Here is a 27,009-nt window from a genome sequence, read left to right as displayed (position 1 = left end):
TTTTCCATTATCCAGCGGATATTGGCAATTTGGTCCCTAGTTCCTCTGACTTTTCTAAACCCAGCTTGTACATCTGGCAATTCTCGCTCCATGAATTGCTGAAGTCTACCTTGCAGGATCTTGAGCATTACCTTACTGGCATGTGAAATGAGTGCCACTGTTCGATAGTTTGAACATTCTTTAGTGTTCCCCTTTTTTGGTATGGGGATATAAGTTGATTTTTTCCAATCTGATGGCCATTCTTGTGTTTTCCAAATTTGCTGGCATATAGCATGCATTACCTTGACAGCATCATCTTGCAAGATTTTGAACAGTTCACCTGGGATGCCGTCGTCTCCTGCTGCCTTGTTATTAGCAATGCTTCTTAAGGCCCACTCAACCTCACTCTTCAGGATGTCTGGCTCTAGCTCACTGACCACACCGTCAAAGCTATCCCCGATATTGTTATCCTTCCTATACAGGTCTTCTGTATATTCTTGCCACCTTTTCTTGATCTCTTCTTCTTCTGTTAGGTCCTTGCCATCTTTGTTTTTGATCATACCCATTTTTGCCTGAAATTTACCTCCGATGTTTCTAATTTTCTGGAAGAGGTCTTTTGTCCTTCCTATCCTATTGTCTTCTTCCACTTCCGCGCATTGCTTGTTTAAAAATAATTCCTTATCTCTTCGGGCTAACCTCTGGAATGTTGCATTTAATTGGGCATATCTCCCCCTATCACTGTTGCCTTTTGCTTTCCTTCTTTCTTGGGCTACTTCTAGTGTCTCAGCAGACAGCCGTTTTGCCTTCTTGGTTTTCTCTTTTTTTGGGATGTATTTTGTTGCTGCCTCCTGAACAATGCTGCGAACTTCTGTCCAGAGTTCTTCCGGGACCCTATCTACTAAGTCCAGTCCCTTAAATTTATTCTTCACCTCCACTGTATATTCCTTAGGAATATTAGTGAGCTCATATCTAGCTGATCTGTGGGTCTTCCCTAATCTCTTTAGTCTGATCCTAAATTGTGCAAGAAGAAGTTCGTGATCGGAACTACAGTCAGCTCCAGGTCTTGTTTTTACTGACTGTACAGATGTCCGCCACCTTTGACTGCAAAGGATGTAGTCAATCTGATTTCGGTGTTGTCCATCTGGTGAAGTCCATGTATAAAGCCGTCTCTTAGGTTGTTGGAAGAGAGTGTTTGTTATGCAGAGTGAATTGTCTTGGCAAAATTCTATCAGCCTATGTCCTGCTTCGTTTTGTTCTCCCAGGCCATACTTACCTGTAATTCGAGGTGTCATTTGACTGCCCACCTTAGCATTCCAGTCTCCTGTGATGAAAATAACATCTCTTTTAGGCGTGTCGTCCAGTAAGTGCTGCAGATCCTCATAGAACTGCTCTACTTCAGCTTCTTCAGCATTTGTGGTTGGGGCGTATATTTGGATCACTGTGATGTTAGATGGCTTGCCCTGAATTCGAATTGAGATCATTCTGTCGTTTTTTGGATTGTATCCAAGCACTGCTTTCGCCACTTGACTATTAATTATGAAGGCTACTCCATTTCCTCTGTGGTCCTCTTGTCCACAGTAGTAGATCTGGTGGTCATTTGATATGAAGTGGCCCATTCCAGTCCATTTCAGTTCACTGACGCCCAAAATGTCTATCTGTAATCTTGTCATCTCACCAATAACCACATCCAATTTGCCCTGGCTCATAGATCTTACATTCCAGGTTCCAATGGTGTGTTGATCCTTAGAACATCGGATTCGCCGTTCACCACCAGCACCGTCAGCCGCTAGCCGTCCTTTCGGCTTTGAGCTAGCTGCGTCATCACATCTGGGGCTAGTTGAACTCATCCTCTGTTCCTCCCCAGTAGCATTTTGACTATCTTCCGACCTGGGGGGTCTCATCTTCCGATGGTATACGGACATATCTCTGGTTGTACTGATCCATTTAGTTTTCACGGCAAGAATACTGGGGTGGGTTGCCATTACCTTCCCCAGGGATCGCATTTAGTCTGACCTCTCTGTCATGACCTTCCCGTCTTGGGTGGCCCTTCACGGTTTAGCTCATGGCATCATTGAGGTGCTCAAGCTCCAGCACCACGGCAAGGTAACGATCCTTTGCTGAAGAATCAGGAAGAGATGATTCCTCAAACAACCCCGCCCCATGCCATGAAGGGGGTTAAAGGTCAAAACCAGCACCTTGACTTGGACCTGGAAGCAAAAACTGACACCCAATGCAGCGTGTGAGCAGAGGTGTAACGTGTGCCATTCTAGAGGCACCCATACCTGCCCGTGCCGCTGTGTTTTGCGCCAGATGAAGCTTCCGGATATTCTTCAAGGGCAGCCCCATGTAGAACACAATATTTATCCTCATCAAGCCTCCTGCCAAATCTTTACCAGCTGGGGGGACTCTAAGGGCAACGTTTCTTTTTCCTGCAGTATTCAATAATTAAAAAAAGAATATCCCATCTCTAACTTTTACAGCTTTTTATTGATATCTTCAGGAAACTGTATGCAGAGTTTGTACTGATTTAAACAACTTGAAATACAGATAATGCTTTACTGGAGTTTTATTAGTTTATGTTGCCTGTTGAAGCAAAATGACTTTCAGAAAGCCATTACCTATGAATTATAAACCGTAATGGCTAAGTTTGTATAACCTACAAAGCCAAAATCAAACAAACTCCATCATGAAGTGGCACAATACGTGGACCCAGCCTCTATTTGATTCTTGATCCTCTTCTAACAAGTATTTTCCATTCTTTTACAGTTTGTAATTGGATTAATTTTGCTATGTTTTATATTTCTGAACAGCACGCAGCTCAGATGGAACAGAAGCAAAATGAAACAGAGAATAAGAAGGTGCATGGAGATGTGGTGAAATATGGAAGTGTCATTCAGGTATGGAATGTTGGCTTTCTCTTGGCCATTGCCCAGTTACCAGTCTAAATCTCCATTTTAATTTGATTGCATAAATAATACGTCTACCTAGAACAGCTTTCTCAAACCCGGGTGCCCCTCAGTTCTGTGGACTACAACTCCCAACATTCTTAACAATACCCAAGCTGGTTGGAGAATTCTGGAAATTGAAGTCTACACATCTAGACAGCATCCAGGTTGGGAAAGGATGACTCTCTTAGGAATGTCAGTTCATGGCAATGACTCTCATATTACCTATCATTATCTTTTACCTCAGTCACAAAGCATAATATCATTATGAAGGAATGTCCCCTCAGAATGTCCCCTCAGAAGTTCCCTGGCTCCCTGCAAAAACTACTTCATCTTGAGGGTACTGCTGTCCAATGGCTAAACTATTTAGATATCTGGCCATAGGCTTCGTTACTTTAGTAACTGCTCGTACATAACTTAATTTATTAATAATTTTATTCATCATTTGTATTGCATGTTTTTAAAATAATTTATTGTCCCAATGCCCTATATTTTATACACTTTTATATATTGTTTTTGTGATTTTTATGCAACAGTGCTGCATTCTGCTATGCCATACAAAATAAATAAATAAAATTATGAAGGAGAAGTGGAAGAATGAGTATGGGCTGTAACTAATGTGCACTAAGTCTAGTTACTTGGTCAGATAATTTGTCACTATTTGACCAGGATGGACTCAAGATACTTTGGTGTATCAGGAATGGAATTGTTTCTTATGCATTTCCTATTTTGTAGAAAACTGAAAGAAGAAATTAAATAGCTGGCCCTTTAACACCCTCTGTAATAGTGGCCTCAAATTTAGGTTGCTAAATTATTGTTGCTTGCAGCATTGACAATGATAGCATCAAGTTATAGCTGTGTTTGTGTTAAACACCTTTCATGGATCAATGCCATAGCCACATTTTTCATATCACTCAAGCAAAAGCCTTCCAGCAATTCATCATGGAATATTATCTCAACTGATACGGTCTCTCTCTCTCTGTCTCAATCATCCATTCTTTACATTTGGCAGGCAATAAGACTGGGTGATACCAGGGAATGTCATTGGTTTCTTGATCTCAGTCTTTACATTATGTAGCTGAAATTTATCCTAATGGGACATTCTTACTTGTAAAAACAATCATCTCTTTTGGAACAAAGTGCGATGCAATATATGGGAATGATTTCAGGTTAATTATTAGACATACTATGAAGCATTAACTTGAACTGAAGTCAAAGGATTTATCTTACTTTGTAATTAATATTCCCATCAAGCTACTCAGTTTGTTGTTTCATGGAGGATTCATATCACCCTTGTGATTTTAACTAAAGGGGGTTTGAGATGAAGCTGTAAGGAGCATCAAATAGAGAAGAGGTTGAGGATGCAGATTATCTGCCCTACTGAAAACATGTACTTTATAAAATAGAATGTTTCCTCTTCACTATGATTATTGTTAGCCCAAACCAAGAAACAGAAATTTCTCTCTTCTTATGGGCTTAAGCCACGTTTATCTGTTTGTTGCCTTGGTAATGGACCTTCCCTCTCTGTCAAGGTCATCCTCTATACTCTCTATAGTTGTGGAATGTGGACTTAATTTTTCTCTCCAGCTCTCTGTATTAGCATGTACCATAAAAGGTTCAAAATAGGTATTGACTTGCACTATATGTTTATTTTTCCAGCTTCTCCACATGAAGAGTAATAAGTATCTGACAGTAAACAAGCGCCTCCCTGCCCTACTGGAGAAGAATGCCATGAGGGTAACTCTTGATGCCACAGGCAATGAAGGATCCTGGCTCTTTATCCAACCCTTTTGGAAACTGAGGAGCAATGGAGATAACGTGAGTATGATAATGTGACTCCTCCCAATAGATCTCTATGGGCTTTACAAACAGGGATTATTTTAGGCTTCTGTACTTCTTAGTGGAGTGGGTTTCACTTTTACAACAAAGAACCCTACAAAGGGGTATCAACTTGGCTTCAGTTATTCATGGAATCTGTGATGGGACTTTCATGACGTATTCTCTGTCCCTACCTTGATATCATGACTGAAATTTCCACATTTCTTGCATTCGAACCTATTAAGGAAAGAAGCAAATAGGAGATACTATGCCAAGCTGATAACAAAGGGATGTAGAATCATGTAAATTCAGAAATGTGTATTCCTTATTTGATGGCTACATCAAGTTATGATTTATATGGGTGATATAGCTACTGTATAGACCAAATAGATTGAGGTACTTAGCTGCAAGGAATTGAATGGTAGGATATAAACTTAAGAAATTTAGATGATATATGCAGAACAGATGATCCTTTGAGATTGTGCTGTCAGTTCCTCAGTCCTAAATTTCTGTCATGTTTATTGGGAAAATTTTGGAGGGGCTTCTCATATTTGTGATTAATGCCCCCTAACGATTATGTGATCCTTCCTCAGGTAGTTGTTGGAGACAAAGTGATTCTGAATCCTGTGAATGCTGGGCAGCCACTACATGCTAGCAACTATGAGCTTGCTGATAATCCTGGATGCAAAGAGGTATCAGAAGCTGGGAGAAGAAAGGTGTTCCAAAGATTGGGGTGGGGAGAGTGTAGAAAATTATAGTAGGAGTTCAATTGCTATTTGAGATTTAATTTAGGCCCTGTCTTATGTATGTCATATCTTTTTTTGTAATTCCTTGCTTTCCTTAGGTGAATTCAGTCAATTGCAACACTAGCTGGAAAATCAACTTGTTTATGAAATTCCGAGACCATATGGAAGAAGTGCTTAAAGGGGTAATAAGTCTGTGCATATCCATCTTTAGTTGTTATGCATGTTTTCTGCTTCTTGGTGCATTGTTCTTTTTTTGTAAAGTGTAAGGGAGAAGACCTTGGCAGAAATATGTAAGAATCGTTATCTAGGCAAAAAGGGCATAAACATTTTTTAAGTCCGGGAAGCAAGGTAATATTCGGAAGTGACTCAGGCAAATGGCTCCCTGATTCACTGGGGTATAAGAAGGAGGGGAAGTAAAACATAATCAGACTTGAAAGATTCTGTTATTACAGCCTATCTCAATAAAGTATAGTTCTAGTCTTCCTGGGGGGTTGATTTTCTGGTCCAGTTTAACTAGTGGGGCTGAGATTCTTTGATCTTAATGGGCATTTTGATAAAGAGCTCCAGAGTATTATTTCAGATTCTGAATGATGTTACTGAGCTACAGAAAGCAGAGGAGAATTGTCATAATAGTTTATATTCTAGCCTTCCCCAACCTGGTGCCCTCCAGAAGTTTGGGCTTAGCTTTCATCATCCCCACCCAGCATATCAAGTTGGGAAAGGCTGAAGTATCACCTGTATAAAGTTCCAAATATGGATAGATCAGTGAACTTGCAGTTGTAGTCAAACTGCATGATTGCTTTGGAGTTTAGTATACATTTCATAAACTTATATTTTTTTTAAAAAATGCTTGCTTATTAAATAAGCAATTAAGTCTTTAAACTGTATGTCCAAGCAAAGTTGAGGTCAGCCTGGTGTCCTATAAATAGTTTGGGCTATAACTCGGATTGGTTACATGGTCTGGAGAAAACAGGAGGTATAGTTCAAATATTTGGAAGGCACCACACTGGGGAAGGCAATCCTACCATTTTTGTTAGCAGGCTGCAAATCTAGGAGACCATCTAACAGCTTGGAGGAGTGTTACCAGCAGAAGTAAGCAATAGAAGTTTATATCAGGGATAATAGGGGTGTCAACAGAGGGTTTAAAAAAGTCAAGGTGGTGGCTATGCACTTTGATTGTAGGGTTGTAACTACCATTTTGACTTTGCTGGATGCTCCTGGGAGGTACATAATATTTTTGTGAGCTATGGATGCACTTGGTTTTTTAGTGACATGCTAGAGATGGGACTCCCAAGTTTTAAGTGTGGTTAAGACAAAAGTGGCAGGGCCAAGACAAACAATAGATATGTTTGATTAGTTTAGCCTCAATTTCAGTTTAATTGAATTAATTATTCCTACTTTTCTTCTCTTCTATCATATTAAAATTGACAATTTGTTGTCAATTTCTGAAGCAGCTCTAGGGGCCATATCCAAGGCTTTCAAGAGCTGCATATGATCCTGGGACTGAGGTTGTGCATCCTGGGAAAGATGAACCAATTATCTTTTCTCTTTAAGGTTTAGTAATAGTTTTTGGTGTTTTCTGTAGGTGTGAAACATGTCTCTGCCTTTCTTGTGGGTAGTTCAAAGTATGCAGCATTATTTTTCTGCTGTTCAGTCTTCAGTGAAGTTATTAATAAAGATTGCATAACAAAACTCTTATTTGTAATTGGACTGCTACAAGATGTAGCAAATCCAGAAATGCATGATAACACCCATGTCTTAGGCATATTTTGAGTTGTTCCACATAAATCCATAGATCTTTAGTTAGTCATGACTAACCTGTCCAATAATTTCATTGGTCTGTTTCCCAGCATGGCAGAGGCATGTGTCCAACATGTTCACACCGCTATTGCTATGTTTACACCCCACAAATTTACTCCTTTAGAGAAAATTATGCTGTTTGGTTATCTCATGTAAAATACTTGTATATAGAAACTGGTATTTCTATCATTTCCAAATAGGGGGATGTGGTTAGACTGTTCCATGCAGAACAGGAGAAATTTCTCACTTGTGATGAATACAAGGGCAAGCTCCATGTTTTCCTTCGAACTACCTTGAGGCAATCAGCAACATCAGCCACAAGTTCCAATGCACTCTGGGAAATTGAGGTGAGTGTTAGGCGTATCCGTAACTCCCTATTTTATTATTCCCTGATAATTATGTGGGTATTGGTATCCTGGCCCTGAGTTTTCCTTATGATAAAAAAGGTGAAAGTGGAATTTCTGGGGCATTACATTCTGGGGCCATTTAGATGATGATGATGATGTTGATGATGATAGCAACAACAACAACAATAGCAGCAACAGCAGTGCAAGCAATAATTCATGCTCTCCAAAACTCAAGCTCCCTGTTTGTGTGTTGGGATCATCTTTGATTATGGGTGTCTGCAGGAGGGAGCAAATTGGGGCAAAGGATGACACTTGGATGATGATACCATTGTTTGCTGTCCAATAATTGGATACAGGTGTGTAATGTTTGCATTTACATGATATGTAATATGTCATTGCATGCATATTACCTTTTTGGTGTCATTGCAGCTTAATTCTGCTAGCACTTGCCACTGCATTATCGATAGAACTTACAATTTAATGACATACTGACTGTTTTTTCCCAGGTAGTCCATCATGATCCCTGTCGTGGTGGAGCTGGACACTGGAATGGCTTATATCGCTTCAAACACCTTGCCACTGGGAATTATTTAGCAGCAGAGGTGAAAAAACTGCATAAATTATAGCAATATTATGTGCATATATACATTAAGACAGTGGTATCAGTTCCCATGAAACAATGGATATGAATACATTTTCACTGGCTCAAAAATGCCAGAAACTAACTTTTTAGATTTCTCCAGGACACATTTCACATCACAGATAAAACAAACACCAATCTGGTGGGGGTGAAATTGCATTTTTGTAATATTGTCCAGCTGTACTGTTCCAGGTAGTGAAGAGTTTTATATTCTGGCTTTAAAAGGAAATTGATTACAACTTGTGACAAATTTGCAAGGTATCTTGAAGATAAAATTGCTTGCATTTGGACTTTCCAGTTCCATTAACAAGAGATTGTCTGTTCACCACCAGGCCCAATTAGATGAGTTACAAGGTCCTGGAACAATTTCAGTAACCATTAATATGCTTGTCCCTTGCCTGTCTTGGCTTTTGACATCTAACAAGGAAAGGGAAGGCTGACTGCGTTCATCAGATGATAAATTTCTCCTTGAGAGAAGATGGTACCAAGACATAGCAATCAGACTGGTCATAAAGAAATCTAAATAATACGGATTCAGAAATGGAGAACAGCTGCTGGCAATTGCCACTAGTTTGATTCTTAAGCAGTGCAACAGACTCCCTTGGACAAAATTGATTTTCTAGATAAATTTCAATTTAGTTTGGGGAGAGAAATTACTTTTTTCCCCCAGGTTGTTTTATTGCATTATAAGATGTGACTAATACTGTACATTATAGAATACAGACAGAGAGAAATTACTTTAATCCTCCTGTAAGACATTGTTAAGAGAGAGACAGAGGGAGTTCATATAGATCCTTCTTGAAGTTTGAATGGGTATCTTCATGTTATTCTGTCTATATGTGTTAGGGGAGTTCTACTGACTTTAAAATCATATTCTCTTATATGTGCTACAAAACTATCAACATATGCTAGGATACACCCACCCACACAGTGCATCTTGTTTTTCGTATCCCAGATTTGTTTGGTTTTTTTCAGAAAGAGCACTGGGGAAACATTCAGCTTTGCATACAAGCTGCAAGTTTGATGTGAAGCACAAGGTTTACTTCAATTTACGTTTTTGTGTTGTGAAAACCGTAAGCAATCAAATTTGAAGCAGGGAGGTTTAACTGAAGCTATTTTAGTTTTGAGCACAGTAAAATTTCTCCAGCAACTACTTGCACTAGTTGCCAGATGTTCTTAGCATATTATACAGGTACTGAATGGATGTTACAGAAAAAAAATTGATATTCCCTATCACTTGAACCATCAGTTCACTCTGATCTTCAGTTCTAGTTTCAGAGAAAAAATAAGTTTGATAAGCTGCTTTTTAGAACTTCAAAAGACAAAGATCAGTTGATTTTCGTTCTTTTTTCTATGCTGATATTCTTTCCTTAACTTCTCAGGAAAACCCCAGCTACAAGGGAGAGGTAGGAGAGACCAAGCCCTCGGTAAGCTGCCCGTTATGTTAGAAATGCTTTTGGTGGTTAGATTTAGGGATTGTTGATTTGAAAAAGCAGGAGAAAGAGTCCAAGATTTAACCTCCCTAATAAGGAGGATTTTGGGGTGTTGCTGATAGAGGATGTGTGCATGTGGCTTTCTAATTCTCTGAAATAAATCTATTTCAGATTAATCGCTATACCTGGTACAAAGCCCCAATACTTACCAAATTGGGCAATTTAAAACACGAAGTCATTTTTTTTACTAGAAATTCTTGTCTTTTCACAAGACAGATATTTTTAATCTAGAAGATGGGTTGATCAAATATATAAATCTGTTGAGGGTTTAATAACTTTGATTAAGAAGTCTTCAAAATTTGTAATGGATTACAAAATAAGTGATTTAGAAGTAAGATTGATGATTACTACTACTGCTACTACTGATAATAATAATTGCATTTCTTAATTACTGTGGCCCGACTAAAGACTATCCTGATGTTTCTAAGTGTTTTGAATATTTTGTTTAGATGTGGAGCAGATAATTGTGGTTGAAGATTTTAAGCAAGTTTTAGATCCTTTTTTAGATTAGAATATTGTCATAGCTAAATCTAATTCCCATCCATAATCCAACATAGACATCAGTAGAACATTATTATTTGACCCCTGTGATATTATGGCAGTGGTTTGGTTAATTTTTTTAATAAAAATCCTACTGAATTTGCAGCATTAAATGCCTCAAAGTATATCTGGAGTATGCTGAAATAAAAGTATAATTTAGACTCTTTTGCCCATGATAAACATACACTTCAGATAATACCAGTCTAAAAATTGCAGTTTTTATTAAAACTCTGCACTAATAGGGTTATTCATACTTGTGAATTGCCAGTCAAGTTTATTACAAGAGGATTGGATTGTCTAGAACTTGCATTGGTAATATATTAGATTAAAACATTGTTTGAATACACAGTTTGGTCCCAACGCATTAGCAGCATTGAAATGTGTTTTGGACAATTCCAAATCTAACAGTATTTTTGTAAACAATTAAAGACTATTGTTAAGGTGGATATTACTTATTTCTAAGAACCTTGGAATAAAGAGTTCGAATACCCCATGTTAACAATTCCTTCATTAGGGGTATTAAAAGTTTCTTATGCTCTTAAAATGAGATGACTTAATTATCTTACTAAATTTCTTCCATGTTGGATACCTTAAAGAATGATCTAAAAATGTTGGCTGTCAACTTTTTCTTGCTGAAAGCACAAAATGATGGAGGAGACACTTATGTGTATGATATGTTCTTGCTGCATTATCATCTTTTGGTTTAATGTCCATAAGTTTGTTAGTGCGTTTTTCAGAAGGATGTGAATATGATTTAGATTTATATACCAAAATTTTGGAATTTATCTCTGTATAAAGTACTATGTGTTTATTGAGCATGGGGAGTATATGAAAAGTTACTTTTTTCAGACGGAAAGGCTGTGCCATACCAGATGACTAAGGAGAAGTATCTGTTCTTTACTTATAAAGTGGCTCTTTGTTGATATAAAGGAGAAATTTATCAGTATTACTCCTTGTGGCCAAGTTTAATGGTGTATTTAAAAACCAAGCTATTTTTTATATGTATTATATTTTTTTCCCTTTTTTGTTTATCTTTTCTTTTTCTATATATTAAAGCAGCCAGATATTTAAAAATACATAATGTGATATATCTAAAAGGAGGTTTTTACTGAATATTCCGTCTCTAATAGTAAATTGATGAGATGTTAGATTACTGTTTTTTACCCCAGTCCCAGTTCATCTACTATATACTGGATTGGTGCTTGTTACGAAAGAAACTGGACGTCCTAATTATTTAAGCAATGGCAGGACTGATACGAGTATTTCTGGACATGGCTGGAGAATTTGGAAGCCCTCTAAAGATTCCATGAAGCAGTGTTGGCCATTCTGGGGGGCATGAGCTTTTGTGGCCCTGCTAACAGAACTGAAAACCTCCTTATATTGTGGCAGGCAGGAACCAATCGTTCTAATCGGAGATTCACAGGGGAAAAGATCAAGTACCGGCTTGTAGCTGTGCCCCATGGTAACGACATAGCATCTCTTTTCGAACTGGATCCCACTACACTGCAGAAGACTGATTCCTTTGTCCCCCGGTGAGAATATCCGTATTTTTCTGAATGAGAACAGAGACAACAGGCACAATCTAGAGAAGGAAATAAGTGTTTGGCATAGAAACCACATCAGCAATGTAGAACAGGAGGAGAATGTTCATATCTACAGTGCAGGGGTGTGTAGACTTTTTATATCCACTGTAAGTGAATGCTTACAATATCTTGAATGATGATCTCCCTCCCTCTTAACGTTCTATGGTAGTTCCAGAAAAATACTATTTGAAGAAGAATACTGGAAAGTTTTGTAGATCATTTCAATTCCTTCTTGGCCGAAGATTGTCTTGTTGAACTGCTTTCTAGTAATGGACTAGGGTAGATTCAGTTTTAGCTTTTCCGATTATTTACCTAACTTCTTTCGCCATCTCCTTCCTACCTTCCATGCATATAGGATCCTTAGCAGCCTCCGTGTTCTGATACATTAGGCAGAAGTGGAATCAAGAAAATAGGACAAGAAGCACTTTGGCTTATTATAAGCAGTAAATATATATGCATTTCAAAGTTCACTGCTTCCCCTCTTTTTATCTATATGGAATTAGACATGAGTGTTCTAAAGGTTATTCCTGACATTAACTGAGTTATGAAATGGATATAATCCAAAGTTTACAAATATAACATCCTGTTGCAGGTATTGAAGTTTAAGACTTTATTTGCTTCAATATCATCCTTGCAGTGGAACCTCTAAGTGATTACTATATTCTTCCTTCCTGTTCCTAAAATCAAATTACAATGACTTGGCAATAAGTCTATCTGATGAAACACAAGGTCAAGATTATATGCTTACCATTTATAAAGTGGTTATGAGCCCTTATGGAAAGTCTCCTTGGGAATAATATTCTCTATTCATTTTCAGAAATTCCTATGTTCGATTGCGTCACCTCTGCACCAATACTTGGATCCAGAGTACGAACGTACCCATTGATACTGATGAGGAGCGGCCCATTCGTCTTATGGTATCTTTCTTCCTTGATCAGAAGCTATACTGCTAATATAGGAAACTATTTGCTAATGGAAAGATGCCTGTTGGAGGTTTCTGTACTTTTTTGCGCTAATCACTGTGTTTGGAATTTTAAGCAACTCGCTCTCTCTGATGCCACATTCCCAACACCCCAAATCCATTCATCCTACTCTCCCAGCATGCACATGATCCACTCACCACAGTCACTTTCCTTTCTTTCAGGCTCATTCCTGAATTCTTGCATTCTCTTCTCCCCTTGTTTCTCTCAAATACACACCATCTGAAACATATACACGTTCATTGTCCTCATCCTGCTTCTTTGTTGCCTTGCAGACTGCCTAAAACTTCCCATTTCTCCCTGCTGCCCTCACTGGGACAGCTACAGAATCTCTCCTTTCTCTTCCTTCGGGACTGGTCACCTGTCCCATCCTCCTCATTGGCCATTTTCATATTAGAACCACAGCTGTTTCTTGGATTTATAGTTATTTTTTAAAAATATATTTCTGTTCTGGTCCTTTTCTGTCTAAAGAAAATGATATTCAAGGTGGCTCATGATAATAAAGCATGAGAACACAATAACACCATAGCTAGCACCAATAATAATAAAGCAACTTTAGTATTACCTGGATGAGTTATAGAGAGTATAATTTGCAAAGGTAGACATTTGAGCAAAGCGTGGAACTCGATTATATGATTCTGCTTTTCAGCTTGGCACCTGCCCAACTAAAGAAGACAAAGAGGCTTTTGCCATTGTTTCTGTTCCAGTGTCAGAAATCCGAGATCTGGACTTTGCCAATGATGCCAGCTACATGCTAGCTAATGTGGTAGAGAAGATGAATGAAGGATTCCTTAGTCAAAATGACCGCAGGTAAAAGGAGCAAGTATTTTGTAACACTGGACATATACAGATATAATCAGTTTGTGTGGGATTAAGTCAATTAGCCTGAAGGACTAATACCTGACTCCCTTTTGCAAGATACCAATTTTCTTTCTGCAAGAAGATATTCTTCATGTCTATTTTTTTTTCTTCCTAGTGTTTTTCCCGCAGGTGCAGAGTCCACTTTTTTCTGGATCAACCGAACGTTGATCCAATGGTTGTGACAGGAATTAACCGACTGGCTTGTCACCTGAGCCTTACATCCTGGGCTGAGAGAGAGTGACTGGCCCAAAGTTACCCAGCCGACTTTCATGCCTAAGGCAGGATTAGAACTCACAGTCTCCTGGTTTCTAGCCTGGAGACTTAACCACTAGACCAAACTGGGCCTCATGTCTTCATGTCTATGATGCAGCCTAAATATTGTTTTGATTTTTGCAATGACATTTTATGCTTTAGATTCTGAAAAGTTTAGTTCAAATTGTAAATTACTTTGAATTTTAAAGAACTAGGCAATTTTTTTTTTAAAAAGCATGACTAATATTTGTGTTGTCTTTGTTTCCTATGAAACTACTGTTTATTGTCTAAATAACTCTTCATGATCTTGATTTAAGGGGTGTGTTTCACTGATGAAGCTAATTATGATTTCTCTGGCAGATTTGTGATCCAGCTGCTGGAGGACTTGGTTTTTTTTGTCAGCGATGTACCCAACAACGGTCAAAATGTTTTGGATATTGTTATTACCAAGCCCAACCGGGAGAGGCAGAAACTTATGAGGGAGCAGAACATTCTGAAGCAGGTGATTTATCCTCCAGAACAAAGGAGACATGCTCCTTGCAGTATTAAGTGAAGAGCTTTCAATATTCCAGAATACTTCTGCAACCAGATGTTCTTTTCTAAGGCTGCTGTCTGAAATACATTTACCAGGGAGTAAGTTTCATTAAGTATTGTAGGGCTTTCTTCTCAGTAAACGTATATAGGAATGCACTGGATCATAATGGGAGCATGTGGGGAATGGACAATTCCCCCAGCTTACTCCAGTAGGAGGGTATATGCAAATTAGCTTAGAATCTGTATCAGTTGGAGAAATAGCTACTCTGCAACTTTTGACCTACCTACTCTGAAATGACAGGGCTTGTGAACAGGGCTGCCTCTTCAAATTTGTTCAACTTTTGAAAACTTTTTCTCCTATCTGAACTCAGTTTGAATAGACATATTGGGAAGAGCGTCTGCAATTCTGAATTCTTCAAAGTGAGATCTTCATTTGAAACTGAGCTGTAGTCTCTTGCCATTGGCCATGGTGGCTGGGATTGTTGGGACTTCAATACACCTGGAAGGCACCAGGGTGTTCACCCTTATTTTAGGAGGAGGGGTAATTTTCAAAACTAAAGATTGAAAAGAGACAACTTGGATAGTGGAGAAGCATTCCTTTGAGGAGATGGACTGGAAATCCTCAAATCCCCAGAGAACAGAATAGAAACAATTCTGAGCAGGTTTTTGCTAATCCTATGGAAGAACCAGATGGGGAGCTGGAACTCAGACTTGTGGATGTCTTTATGCCTTTCAGCAATGGCTGATCTCCCATGTCTCAAGCTGCAGATGGAACAAAGACCCAGCAATTACTTGATCTCTTGGGTAGGGTGACACAGAAGTAAGTCTCCTGCTGGAGACACATTTCATAAATATTTGGAAGGACAGTTGTAGAAACAAGCATCTTGCCTCAAAGTTGTATCCTCTTTTTTTTTTTGACAAAAACATTTTTTAAACATTTTCTATCTGGTGCTGTAGCTATTTTAGAATTGGGGATAAACCTGTTGTATTTCACTGTTACTTGAGATAGAAGCTTTGTGAAACATGTTGATCTGGCCTCTTGACTTTTTATCTCCATCCAGATCAGATTAAGGAACTCAGTGATTTTATAGTCAGTAAACCCCAGGTAAATTTATTCATAAATAGGTAAGAAGGTATAAAATATTCCAGAATCAAGACCTGATGGTTTGGAATACCCTACCTTCCCAGCAGAAATACACTTTCCAGTTGGCCTGATAACATCCCTTCTGTGCTGAATAGATCTTTGGAATTCTGAAGGCTCCATTTAAGGAAAAGGGTGAGGAAGGCCCACTGGTGCGCCTGGAGGAGCTGTCTGACCAGAAGAATGCTCCCTACCAATACATGTTCCGGCTCTGCTATAGGGTACTGAGACACTCCCAGGAGGACTACCGCAAGAACCAGGTAAGTATTTACCAAAAATGATATTGATACTGCTGGCTTAGACCTAAATCCTGTGGGAGATAGAGAATTAGTCCTTCTGGTGGGAGGAGCTGGGCGGTGACAAATTTAATAAAATAAATAAATAAATATTTTTTTCCTGGACTATTTAATCTTAATAAGAATAAATGATCCATACAGAACAGTGTTTCTTAACCTTATCAACTTTAAGATGCTGGCTGGGGAATTCTGGGAGTTGAAGTCCACACATCTTAAAGTTGCTGAGGTTGAGAAACACTGATATAGAAGCAAAGCAATTAAGATTCAGTTGTTCTAGGAGTTTTCTTTTCCTTAACTAATATGTAAGAGAATTGTTATATATGAAGCCATTGTTGCATGCATCTATCTATCTATCTATCTATCTATCTATCTATCTATCTATCTATCTATCTATCTATCTATCTATCTCCTTCCTTCCTTCCTTCCTTCCTTCCTTCCTTCCTTCCTTCCTTCCTCACATTTTTGGCTCTTTGAATTCAGTAGTTGCTAAGTTAGCTCACAGTTTTAACATGGAATTGCTCCATTCAGGTATGATTTTCTCTCCTCCAGGAACACATTGCTAAGCAGTTTGGCATGATGCAGTCCCAAATTGGCTATGACATTTTGGCTGAGGACACTATCACTGCCCTCTTGCATAACAACCGTAAACTTCTTGAAAAGCACATAACCAAAACTGAGGTGGAGACCTTTGTGAGTTTGGTGCGAAAGAATCGAGAACCCAGGTGGGTGTCCCTTACTGGCAATGGGGCAACCTGGGTTGCATATGTTTAAACTAGCTCTTTCCTCTGCAGCAGTTAACAGGCAACTACATGTATCTTTATGTCAAAAGACATTAGTTGTTTATTTTAATTAAATTAAGATTATGTTAAAGATTAAGAGTTTAGGCTGGTTGTTGATTTGTTTGTTGTTTGGATAATTGGCAATCCAAAATAGGGTTCAGTTAAATAGTTGTAAGGGAAGTGGTCTGTCCTGAAGGCTTTAACAAAGTTATTAACAGCCCAGGGTCAACATCAGTAGAGGCACTTATAGTGGATTTGATAGGTAAAGTCTTAGTCCCAATCCAATCCAAAATCTGAGATAAGTAAAGTTCCTTATTGGTAGCTGAGGTTCAGTGGCCAGAGCAGAAAATGTTGTCAGGTCCAAGTAAAGGATCAGTCTCCAAGAAAGTAAATACAGGTAGTCCTCATTGAATGACCACTTGTTCAGCGACTGTTCAAAGTTATGATGGCACTGAACAAGGGTGATTTATGACTCCTCCTTGTAGTTGTGGCTGTCATAGTATCCCCATGGTCACATGATCATGATGCACACGTTTGGCATCCTGCTCGCAATTACCCTTTTTTCCCAAGAATTTTATTAAATTTAAAACAAAGACAAAAACTATAAAAAAGCAAAAAACTACAAAAAGAAAAAAAGAAAGAAAAAAACTAAAAAAATGTGAAACACAAGAAAAATGAATTTTGAAGATTACATAAAGAGCTGACTTCCGACTCTCAACAACAAGAATATACAACAAATTCCATAATCAATCCCTTACTCTATATCAAACCAAGATCACATTATTTCTATAAATTATTCCATTAGTACATTATAAAAATCACTAAACACAATTGCTCCTTCCCCTTACATTAAAAGAATATATATATACACATACACCTCTCCAAATCAACTCCCCCCCAAAACATTTATTTAATTATTTCCTTCCTACCACTATTCTATATATTTCTGTCCACTATAATAGAAACCAAATTATAAAAACATTTAAATTGTTTACTTTTATAATTAATAATACTATAACAATCATAACCCTATTAAACCTAAAACCAAGCAATTATTATACATCTTAAAAATCAAACAAACCTTAAAAGCAATCCAATAAATCTTAGTCCAAATCATTAAAGAAAGATAAAGTCATAGAAGCCTTCATATCAATCCAAATAAACATTCTTAATTCTCTTCCCCACCTCAAAATAAACCAAAACATTTACATATCTCCATATTACACACAAGGCATTTTTCATACAGAAATCAAACAGCCCAGCTGCCCCACTTGGAAACTCAGACTTCTTAGTAAAAAACCTCCCACAGAACAGAGCCTCTTCTTTCCCATAACATTCCATAAAAAAACCCAACAACACCTGCATTTGTGATTTGCAATTCAGTCTGTTCTTTTAACTCCTTCAACACCAAAATCTGGTCATCTGGCACAACAAGAGTTTCAAGTTCGCTATCAGTAGAAACATCTCCATCTTCACTAAAATCAACTTCTTCCACAGCCTCCTCAGCAGTGTCCTGAATATCTTGCAGAATAGCTTGACAGGTATCATAGAAGATCTGTTTAAACTCACAGCAAAGGTCACAGTGGAACCCTGAGAAAGTCTCCTTGAAATCCTCAGTGTTTCAGGCAGTAGATTATGGTGCCTCCTAGACACTTGACCGACAAACGTAGGAGTTAATGAGTGAATGGAAGATCTCTGAAAGTTGTTGACACAAGAGAAAGTATGCTAACAAGCAGCTCCCAGGGAAAGTGAACAGAAAGCTGAAGATTCGAAACAGCAGATTCAACATTTAGGAAAATGTTAAATCCTTCAAATTCAATACAAAAATAATAACAGGGAGACAATTATTTATTTTCAATCCTCCTCAATGTCCAAATGGGAAAACAGGCCAAAGCTTAAAAAGTTGTTTGAAAATTAATCCCAAAAATAATGACAAGCACCAAGAGAGATTGTTTCTCCTTGCTATAGAAAGTCTCTCTTAGGGTACATAACATAAAAAAAAATACATAAATTGGGTGATTTAGAAATGGGGTGGCTCGACCTAGTGTCCCTTAAGGCTGCAGCGTGGCTTGGAAATGATGATGTCCCAGCCTCCCAGCAATTCTTACCCAATTGGCACGAACGCTGTTTGTGATTCTCAGGCTGCAAGTCACCATTCCAGAGGGCATATGGGATGATTCCAAGCATTTTCTTTGTCTGTGAAATCGCTCATGGGCTTCAGGAAAAAGCCTGTCCAAGCCCAAAAAAGAACTGCTGCTCTCAGTTCTGTCTGCGGAGCTCACAGACACAGCTGTTCAGTCGGCCATGTCCCCACTGGAAGTCCTACTCGCAATTACAATGGTTGCAGCATCCTGTGGTCACGTGATTGCCATTTGGACCTTCACTGCTGGCTTCCAACAAGCAAAGTCAATGGGGAAGCTGGCAGGAGGTCGCAAATGCGATCACGTAATGCAGGATGCTGCGACTGCATGGGATTCACCTAATGATGGCGACTGGGACTGCCGCTGTAAGTCGGCACAGTCATGTGACGTCATGCTTTACGACTGCATTGCTTAGTAATGGAGTTGCTGGTCCCAGTTGCCATTGTTAAGCGAGGACTACCTGTACTACATGGAATCAAAATACATCAGTGCAGTACTGAACTTGATAGAAGTTGTTCCAGCTTCTGATTTCTGATACAGGTTTTAGTGCTGGAAACTTCAGTTTCCACCTAAGGATATTTGGCACTGGTCATCCCTGATGATTGAAGCTGGACTACTCAGGAGTAACAGTCTTCCTGAGTTGTCCCTTCTAAGATGCTTCCTCATGCAACCTGGTTCTTTTTTTTTATCTTTCTGCCCTTTGGTGCAACAGTAGTGATGTTTTTTAGATTGGGCAGTTGAAGTTCCAGATCAGGATTGGAAACAGCAGGGCCAGAGTCAGGAGCAATGAAGCATGATTTTACCTTGCTTTTGGTGCTCAGTTTAGCCCAGTTCTTCAGAGCCCAGGTGGTCGGATACCCCATCCTGTTCATGTTCCATCATATGATGAGGGCATGACAGAGATTCAGTGACTTGTTCCTTTTCATTTTATGTCTTCTGTGCAACGTGGGATTTTTAAAAGGCCCATCAAATTGCTTGAAGGATAATTTGAACCTTTCTTGTACATCCTAGGTTTTTAGACTATCTATCAGACTTGTGTGTATCAAACCATGTAGCCATTCCTGTAACTCAGGAGCTGATCTGCAAGTGTGTACTGGACCACAAGAACACTGATATCTTGATCCAAACTGAGTGAGTATTCAGAGTGCCCCTTTCCTCTGAGCAATGATACTACCATCCTCTTTTGCTAAAACTCTTTTTGCTATCCTGATGTGACAAGACTAAGTCATTTTTAGCCTATAATGGAGTATTTAAAAATGGATGTGTTGGATCGGTAACTCTGTATTAAAATATAGTTATTAAGATGCTCTTGAGAGGAGATGCGGTAGTGTAAGCTTGTATCTCATTTGGTCAAATTGTGGCTGTGGATTGTTAGAAACTGAGCTGAAGTCTGAGATGGCTACCTTTCGAGCCTTGTCCACTGTTAGAGGGAAACTCCACAAAGATCACTTTCCTTCAAATGCAGATATTTTTTCGGCATGAATTCTGATTACATATGGTATTTTTTAATTGTACTGTCTTGGAAGGACTCAATATATTCCAAAGATTAAACTGTTAGATGATTATGTAGCCATTATTCTGTAGTAAAAAATAGGTAGGAAAAATGATTAAAAGAAAGGTAGTGTGGTGGCAGTTAGGAAGAGAATATTCACTGCATTTGACTCAGCTCAGAATTAAATGGCTTTAGATCATTTCTTTCCTAGAAAGTGAATGGAAGCACTTTTGTTTTTCAGATTGAGGCCTGTGAAGGAGATGTCTCAGACTCATGAGTACCTGAGTATTGAATTTTCTGAGGAGGAGGTCTGGTTGACCTGGATTGACAGAAACAATGATCATCATGAGAAAAGCATCCGACAGTTAGCCCAGGAAGCACGAGCAGGGAATGCCCATGATGAGAATGTTCTGAGTTACTACAGGTAACGTTTTGGCTCTTGTGGCCTCCTTGTGTTCCTTGTGTCTGAACACTGGCTAGTTTTCTTCCAGTTTATCAGCTTTTGTCTCTCACTCAGTCTTTGTAAGCTGGACAAATCTTTACTAACCTTTCTCATCCTTATTTCACTTTCTTTTTCACATCTTTACTTTTGCCTTCACAGGTACCAGCTGAAGCTGTTTGCCCGCATGTGCATGGATCGGCAGTACTTGGCCATTAAAGAAATCTCCAAGCAGTTGGGGGTGGAGCTAATATTTCTCTGCATGGCAGATGAAATGTTGCCCTTTGACCTCCGAGCCTCTTTCTGCCATCTCATGTTGCATGTACATGTGGACAGGGATCCACAGGAGAAAGTGATGCCTGTGAAATTTGCACGTCTGTGGACTGAGATTCCTACAGCTATCACCATCAAAGAGTAAGCCATTAGAAATTTCTGTGTGGGAAAAGGGAATGAGTTGTATGAAGAGAGGCCATAGCATTTAAGAGGTCCTGCTAAGTTCATATTCATCCCCTTGTACTGATCTCAATAAGTAGGTGGCTGATAGTCTTGTAGGATAAATGCAGCCACTGATGTACATAATTTTGGTTCCAGTTTTAAATGCATTTGTAGGCAGTAGGACTTACTTCTAAATAAATAAGCATAGGGTTATCCTACTAGTACATTATGAAAGGCAGGAAGTAGTTTGTACTAGAAGCAATATCCCTTTGATTCATTCAGTTCATTTACTTCTGTAGCTACGATTCCAATGTGAATAGCTCAAGAGATGACAAGAAGAATAAGTTTGCCAGCACAATGGAGTTTGTGGAAGATTATCTCAACAATGTAGTCAGCGAGGCAGTTCCCTTTGCTAATGAGGAGAAAAACAAATTGACTTTTGAGGTGAGAAACTTGCCTTTGATATGTTGTGGGAGTTTTCCTCCCATGTCAGACAGGCTAATTGCACAATTTCAATTTCTGGCAAGAGCAAAGATCACATTTGTTTTTTGGGAATTGGCTTTCTCTGTACTCAGAAGAATCCAGGGCTTTTTGAAAAATGACTTCATTGTGACTGCTTTCTGTTGTTCTAGAGCTAGGGCTCTTGACATGTACTACCACAGTCAACTAATTTGGTTTCTTCCCCTATACTGAACTGGTGTCTTTCCAGGTTGTCAGTCTTGCCCACAACCTCATCTACTTTGGCTTCTACAGCTTCAGTGAACTTCTGCGCTTGACACGGACTCTTCTTGGCATCATAGATTGTGTCCAGAACCCTCAATTGATGATGCAGGCCATGTATAATGATGATGTGACTGGTAGGTCCTGCAAGCCCTGACAGACGCTGAGACAAAGAGTAATGCAATCATTTATATTAATAATGTGTGAAGGAAAGAGTGGGCACTTTTTTAAAGTGGGATAGATTTCTTATACATATGGTCAGATTACACTGAGTGGCTTTAGGTATACCTTTTAAGTTTAAAATCAAACTATGAAACAAGCACAATTAAATGAATGTTGATTGAGAAGGAGATGTACAGTACAAAAAATCCACCACAGATATGTGATTACAAGGGGGATTCCTGCTATCCTTATCCCTAATTTGGCTGTAGAAACTCTCAATGATCTGACTGAAAATAGGACCAAGTATTAACTTTGGTGGAATGTGGTTTCTTTCCTAGGGAAAAATGTCCGAAGATCTATCCATGGTGTTGGTCAGATGATGTCTACTATGATGCTGAGCAGGAAGCAGTCTATCTTTGGTTCATCGAACATGAATGCTGTGGTTGTTCCTGAGCCAGCTGATAGGGGAAGAAGCATAGAAAATGAAAACATAGTAGTGATGGAAACAAAGCTGAAAATTCTAGAGATTTTGCAGGTTAGAGCAAGTCAGTAGCTCTGGTGATCACATATTATGAGCTGTGACTGTATGACACAGTAGCTGCTTCTGCTGTGGCCATTTAGTGATAATGACTTGAGAGATAAGAAGGGGAAGGGATAATAAAAGGCTAGAAAAGTCTGGAAATGGGATAGACTGATCATATTTTCATATTCTCTTCTTGTCCCTAGTTCATTCTAAATGTGCGACTGGATTACAGGATCTCCTATTTGCTCTCTGTGTTCAAGAAGGAGTTTGTGGAAGTCTTTCCCATGCAGGACAGTGCGGCAGATGGAACAACACCAGCCTTTGACTCTACAAGTAAGCTCCAGCTTCTCCTGGTACTTCCTCCCTGTTTGAATTGATGTAGGAAATCTTTTCTGACTTCGTTTTTGCCTTAGTGTTCAGTAATGGTCTAAAAGTAGATGGATCTTTGATTTCTGAATGGAAATCTGGATCTACTGTTTGATAATAGTATCAGTAGGGAGTGGGAATGTGCAGGATCATAGTGATTTATTACAAAGAAGGAGAAAGAGAAAGGGCCATGCTCATCTCAAAGGAAGATGACTTTGAATTTAAGATACCCTCCCCCTCCCCCAAATTAAGGACTCTGCAGAGAAAATTCATCTGCTCCCTTTTCTATAGCCTCAGCATATCTGAGACATTCTAAGGTTAAATTGTTTGGGAGAAAAGCTAATCTTATGTTCAGTTAAATATAGCAGTGATTGAGAAACAACTGATGAACTAGTTCAGATGTTCCATTGTCTTTTCTTTCTTGTCCCCCATCACCTCCCAGTTGTTACATTTGTCCTTTCTTATGCAATTCCTTTCCTTCCAGCTGCAACAATGAATCTGGATCGGATTGGGGAGCAAGCCGAAGCAATGTTTGGGATTGGGTGAGTTTTATTATGCCTGTCAGTTTTCCATTATAGCTGTTAGTTGCTTTTCCCATATAGTATATGTATATATGGAATCAAAAATGTACAGTACATGTTGGAGATTATGAATGCCAGGATCTCTTATTTCAAAAAGATGCAAGTTATCAGGGCTCTGTAGCTAAGGCAATTTAGCCCCTAGTATGGAGAGTCCAAAGCCAGAGGTTGGTTCTGATTTCTTTCTTTCTTTCTTTGGGCTACAGAAAAACAAGCAGTATGTTAGAAGTGGATGATGAAGGAGGGCGTATGTTTCTCCGTGTGCTAATCCATTTGACAATGCATGATTACCCACCCCTTGTCTCAGGCTCTCTTCAGCTTCTCTTTAAACATTTCAGTCAGCGTCAGGAAGTCCTACACACCTTTAAGCAGGTAACTTTCCGTGGTGGGTATATTTTGCAGTTCTGTGAGTCCTCTTCTTTCATCTTACAGTTCATTCTCAATGGAATAAATTTGGGCAATTTACATGTTGTGTTTATTTTTGCTTCACTGTTGAGTGTGCTGCCTCTCTTCGGGCATACCTATGAGCTAAGGACCTAGAAAACACTACTTTTTATCAATTTTGAGAAGTTTGTTATACTAGGGGCCATCAATATACCAAGGGGTTGCCAATAGTCTTCTGATATGTATGTTAAAAATATCAAAGCTGCTGGATCCAGCATATTTCAAGTGGTAAATGAAGGAATTATTATGTGTTGGCACTAACCATGTAAAACCAGTGGTCATTTTTCTAGAGGTGTTGTGCTGGTGTAGGAAACAGCAGAGAAAATATGATGATGTTATTATTGCTGAACAACTGTCATTAGGAGCAGGGTTCTGTGAGCTGGTCTTACCCCTAATACCATCACTATTTCCAGTAGTTTCAACCCCCATATTCATACAGTAGTTTTGACATAAAAGAAAGTTGGGTGAATCTTCAGATGGATGTTACACTTTCATACTTTATGCCCAATTCACAAAGGTGAGGATGATGATGTTGAGGCTGCAACTGGAGCTGCTGCATGCCAGGAAGCAATGCGGCTTCCTTGTTTAAACATTATTTCTGAAGGGGCTACAGTGTTGATTACAAGCATCTCTAGGTTATCACCATAAAAAGAAATATGTCCCCAGATTTAAATCCCATCAGACATTATGAGAAAGATGAATGAATCATATGCCATAGACCTTCACTTTGTATCTTTTTGTGTAGCCAGTAGCATAAGCAGAATGAATTGATGTTCTTTATGGTAACTTCAACCAGGTCCAGCTACTGATCTCTGCTCAGGATGTTGAGAACTATAAAGTGATCAAGTCAGAATTGGACAAACTTCGTATGATGGTGGAAAAGTCAGAGCTCTGGGTGGAAAAGAAGGGTAGCTCCAAGGGAGAAAACGGACAAGAAGGGGAGAAGAAGGAGAAGAAAGAGGTAAATTCACACCAGTTACAGGGCTGGGAGACACAAAGGTTCATCTGGATTGATAATATGTGAAGTGTTGATCTTCAGTTTACGTAGCAGCAAATCTGGATTCACTACCAAATGGATATTTGGCAGGGAGCCAGTTGTGAATCTCTGATGACTGTCTGAACAACTGTGGAATAAAATCCTAAGCTTATAAAGAATAGTGGGAAAAATACCAATGGGGGAAAATAATAATAATAATAATAATAATAATAATGATGATGATGATGATGATGATAATACAGCTTTGATCAAGTATGCAGAGTGAGGTAAGTAGAAGATACTGAATTCCATAAACCCAATATATTAACTTGTAGCATAGCATGTCTCTTTTCAAAGTTGGCCTAGTTTTTGACAATTGAATGGTAACAGCACAGCTCATGGAAAGTGAACCAAGGTGGATTTCCCCTCCTTCAACTGATAGCTAGCCACCTAAATACTCCTTTTCTTCCTCTCATCCTCCCAGCGTACTACAGATGAGGAACCTGGAACTCCTGGAGAAAAAAGCAGTGAGAACTATCAGCTCATAAAAGGGGTAAGCAGTTATATCTGATACTCTCATTAGAAAAACTATGGGAAAATATTGCAGACTCAAGCACATGGGGGATGAAGAGGATTTGTAACAAAGCCAAGTGCAACATGCTACAGGACAGGAGAGCTTTGTAACCCATTGTTATAGTTTAGTCCCAGGACACATGTGTTGCCTGCGCCTTTGATTGGGAGGCTAAAATCTTTATTTTTGAATGTAGTTATAAGATATATAAACCACTCATTATTCAAAAGAGATCCCAGAGCATTGTACATGACTCAAAAAGACAAAATAGCAACAAAACCCTAATACTGTTCAACCAGTTAAGTACATAAAGAACTCAGCTTTCTTTGCCTGAGCATGTAAGACATTTTTATTTCATACTGAAAAGAAAATAAAGTCAGGATTAATCCAGTCCAAGTTCAGCAGAGCTGAATGCCATCTGGGAGACAAGATTTTCCTCTATAAATTCCCAGGACTTCTCCTATTCCTAGTGCTTGGAGAAGGACCTCCTTAGCATCCATGATAGGAATTCCTGCTCTAACTTTTTTCATTTACAGTTGTTGGGGTTTGAGCACCGAGAAGCACAATTAGTTTGCATGTAAATTAACAGAACATGAGGTATTCCATGCAACTCAGTACTTGATTCTGTAGCTATTTCCAAACAGACAGCTCAGAGCACTACCAGTCAAAAGACATTATGCAGCTGTTTTGTCTATTCCCCAATTCTTCCTTAATTGATTTTTGGATTGGGTGAAAGAAAGAAGATGGAAGCAATGGTGAGAAAACATAGATCAGTTATAAATGAAAAACAACATCATTTGGAGCGCTGTAAAATTCTGTGAACTGAGGCAGAACAATTGCATGATAAAAATCTCATTTTGAAGCATTTTATATCGCAAGGCTGCTGAAACTACTTTCTCATCTTAGCCCTCCTACATGCAGTTGGAGTACAAAAATGAATCACCCCACAGGATTGTCATATACTGTTCCATCACTAATCTGCAAGATAGGAATAGTAGTAATGAATAATATGGCAGGGATGCTCTCAGCTCCAGGCTATCCTGCAAAGGTATCTAATACTGCTGACCAGCACTTACAGGATTGCCATAAATTGCTCAGAGCTTGACCTGCCAGACCTGGAATGCATGGTACCAGGGGCTCAGAAACTACTGCTCCAAGCCACTTTTGCTTCAGAAGGGCACATTTGTAGGGTTATTTTTCTATTTTACCCCAAATAAAAATTATGTTTGAAAGAAAATAAATCCTTTGCTGCTCTCCTTGGGGATTTTAGAATGGTGTGTGTGTGTATGAATGTATGTTGTGGAAAATGGGGATACATGTTGTGACCAATTCTAGTTATATTAAAATCTTGGATTTGTCCATTGATGACTCTTGTCATTTTTCTCTTCCATCCCAGAAGAATTGAAAAATGCATTTCATTGTGAACCA

At 38.8% G+C, this 27,009-nt stretch overlaps 1 protein-coding gene across 1 annotated transcript in view; it reads left to right on the top strand.

Moving 5' to 3' along the window:
• Window positions 1-27,009, top strand: part of ITPR3 (inositol 1,4,5-trisphosphate receptor type 3) — a 133,353-nt gene that overhangs the window by 59,076 nt on the left and 47,268 nt on the right. Inside the window, exons 4-27 of the mRNA XM_063297634.1 lie at window positions 2,790-2,876; window positions 4,584-4,742; window positions 5,336-5,434; window positions 5,587-5,670; window positions 7,489-7,635; window positions 8,142-8,237; window positions 9,658-9,702; window positions 11,698-11,840; window positions 12,709-12,808; window positions 13,521-13,681; window positions 14,345-14,486; window positions 15,758-15,919; window positions 16,505-16,677; window positions 19,887-20,006; window positions 20,609-20,791; window positions 20,969-21,220; window positions 21,541-21,685; window positions 21,951-22,098; window positions 22,462-22,658; window positions 22,850-22,979; window positions 23,497-23,554; window positions 23,797-23,962; window positions 24,831-24,995; window positions 25,495-25,563. Coding sequence (XP_063153704.1) covers window positions 2,790-2,876; window positions 4,584-4,742; window positions 5,336-5,434; window positions 5,587-5,670; window positions 7,489-7,635; window positions 8,142-8,237; window positions 9,658-9,702; window positions 11,698-11,840; window positions 12,709-12,808; window positions 13,521-13,681; window positions 14,345-14,486; window positions 15,758-15,919; window positions 16,505-16,677; window positions 19,887-20,006; window positions 20,609-20,791; window positions 20,969-21,220; window positions 21,541-21,685; window positions 21,951-22,098; window positions 22,462-22,658; window positions 22,850-22,979; window positions 23,497-23,554; window positions 23,797-23,962; window positions 24,831-24,995; window positions 25,495-25,563 — 3,231 coding nt within the window. The remainder of the gene's footprint in view (window positions 1-2,789; window positions 2,877-4,583; window positions 4,743-5,335; window positions 5,435-5,586; window positions 5,671-7,488; window positions 7,636-8,141; window positions 8,238-9,657; window positions 9,703-11,697; window positions 11,841-12,708; window positions 12,809-13,520; window positions 13,682-14,344; window positions 14,487-15,757; window positions 15,920-16,504; window positions 16,678-19,886; window positions 20,007-20,608; window positions 20,792-20,968; window positions 21,221-21,540; window positions 21,686-21,950; window positions 22,099-22,461; window positions 22,659-22,849; window positions 22,980-23,496; window positions 23,555-23,796; window positions 23,963-24,830; window positions 24,996-25,494; window positions 25,564-27,009) is intronic.

The sequence above is a fragment of the Candoia aspera genome, chromosome 3, assembly GCF_035149785.1.
Source record: "Candoia aspera isolate rCanAsp1 chromosome 3, rCanAsp1.hap2, whole genome shotgun sequence".
In the NCBI taxonomy this organism is placed as follows: domain Eukaryota; kingdom Metazoa; phylum Chordata; class Lepidosauria; order Squamata; family Boidae; genus Candoia; species Candoia aspera.
This window is presented reverse-complemented; position numbering and strand designations above follow the sequence as displayed.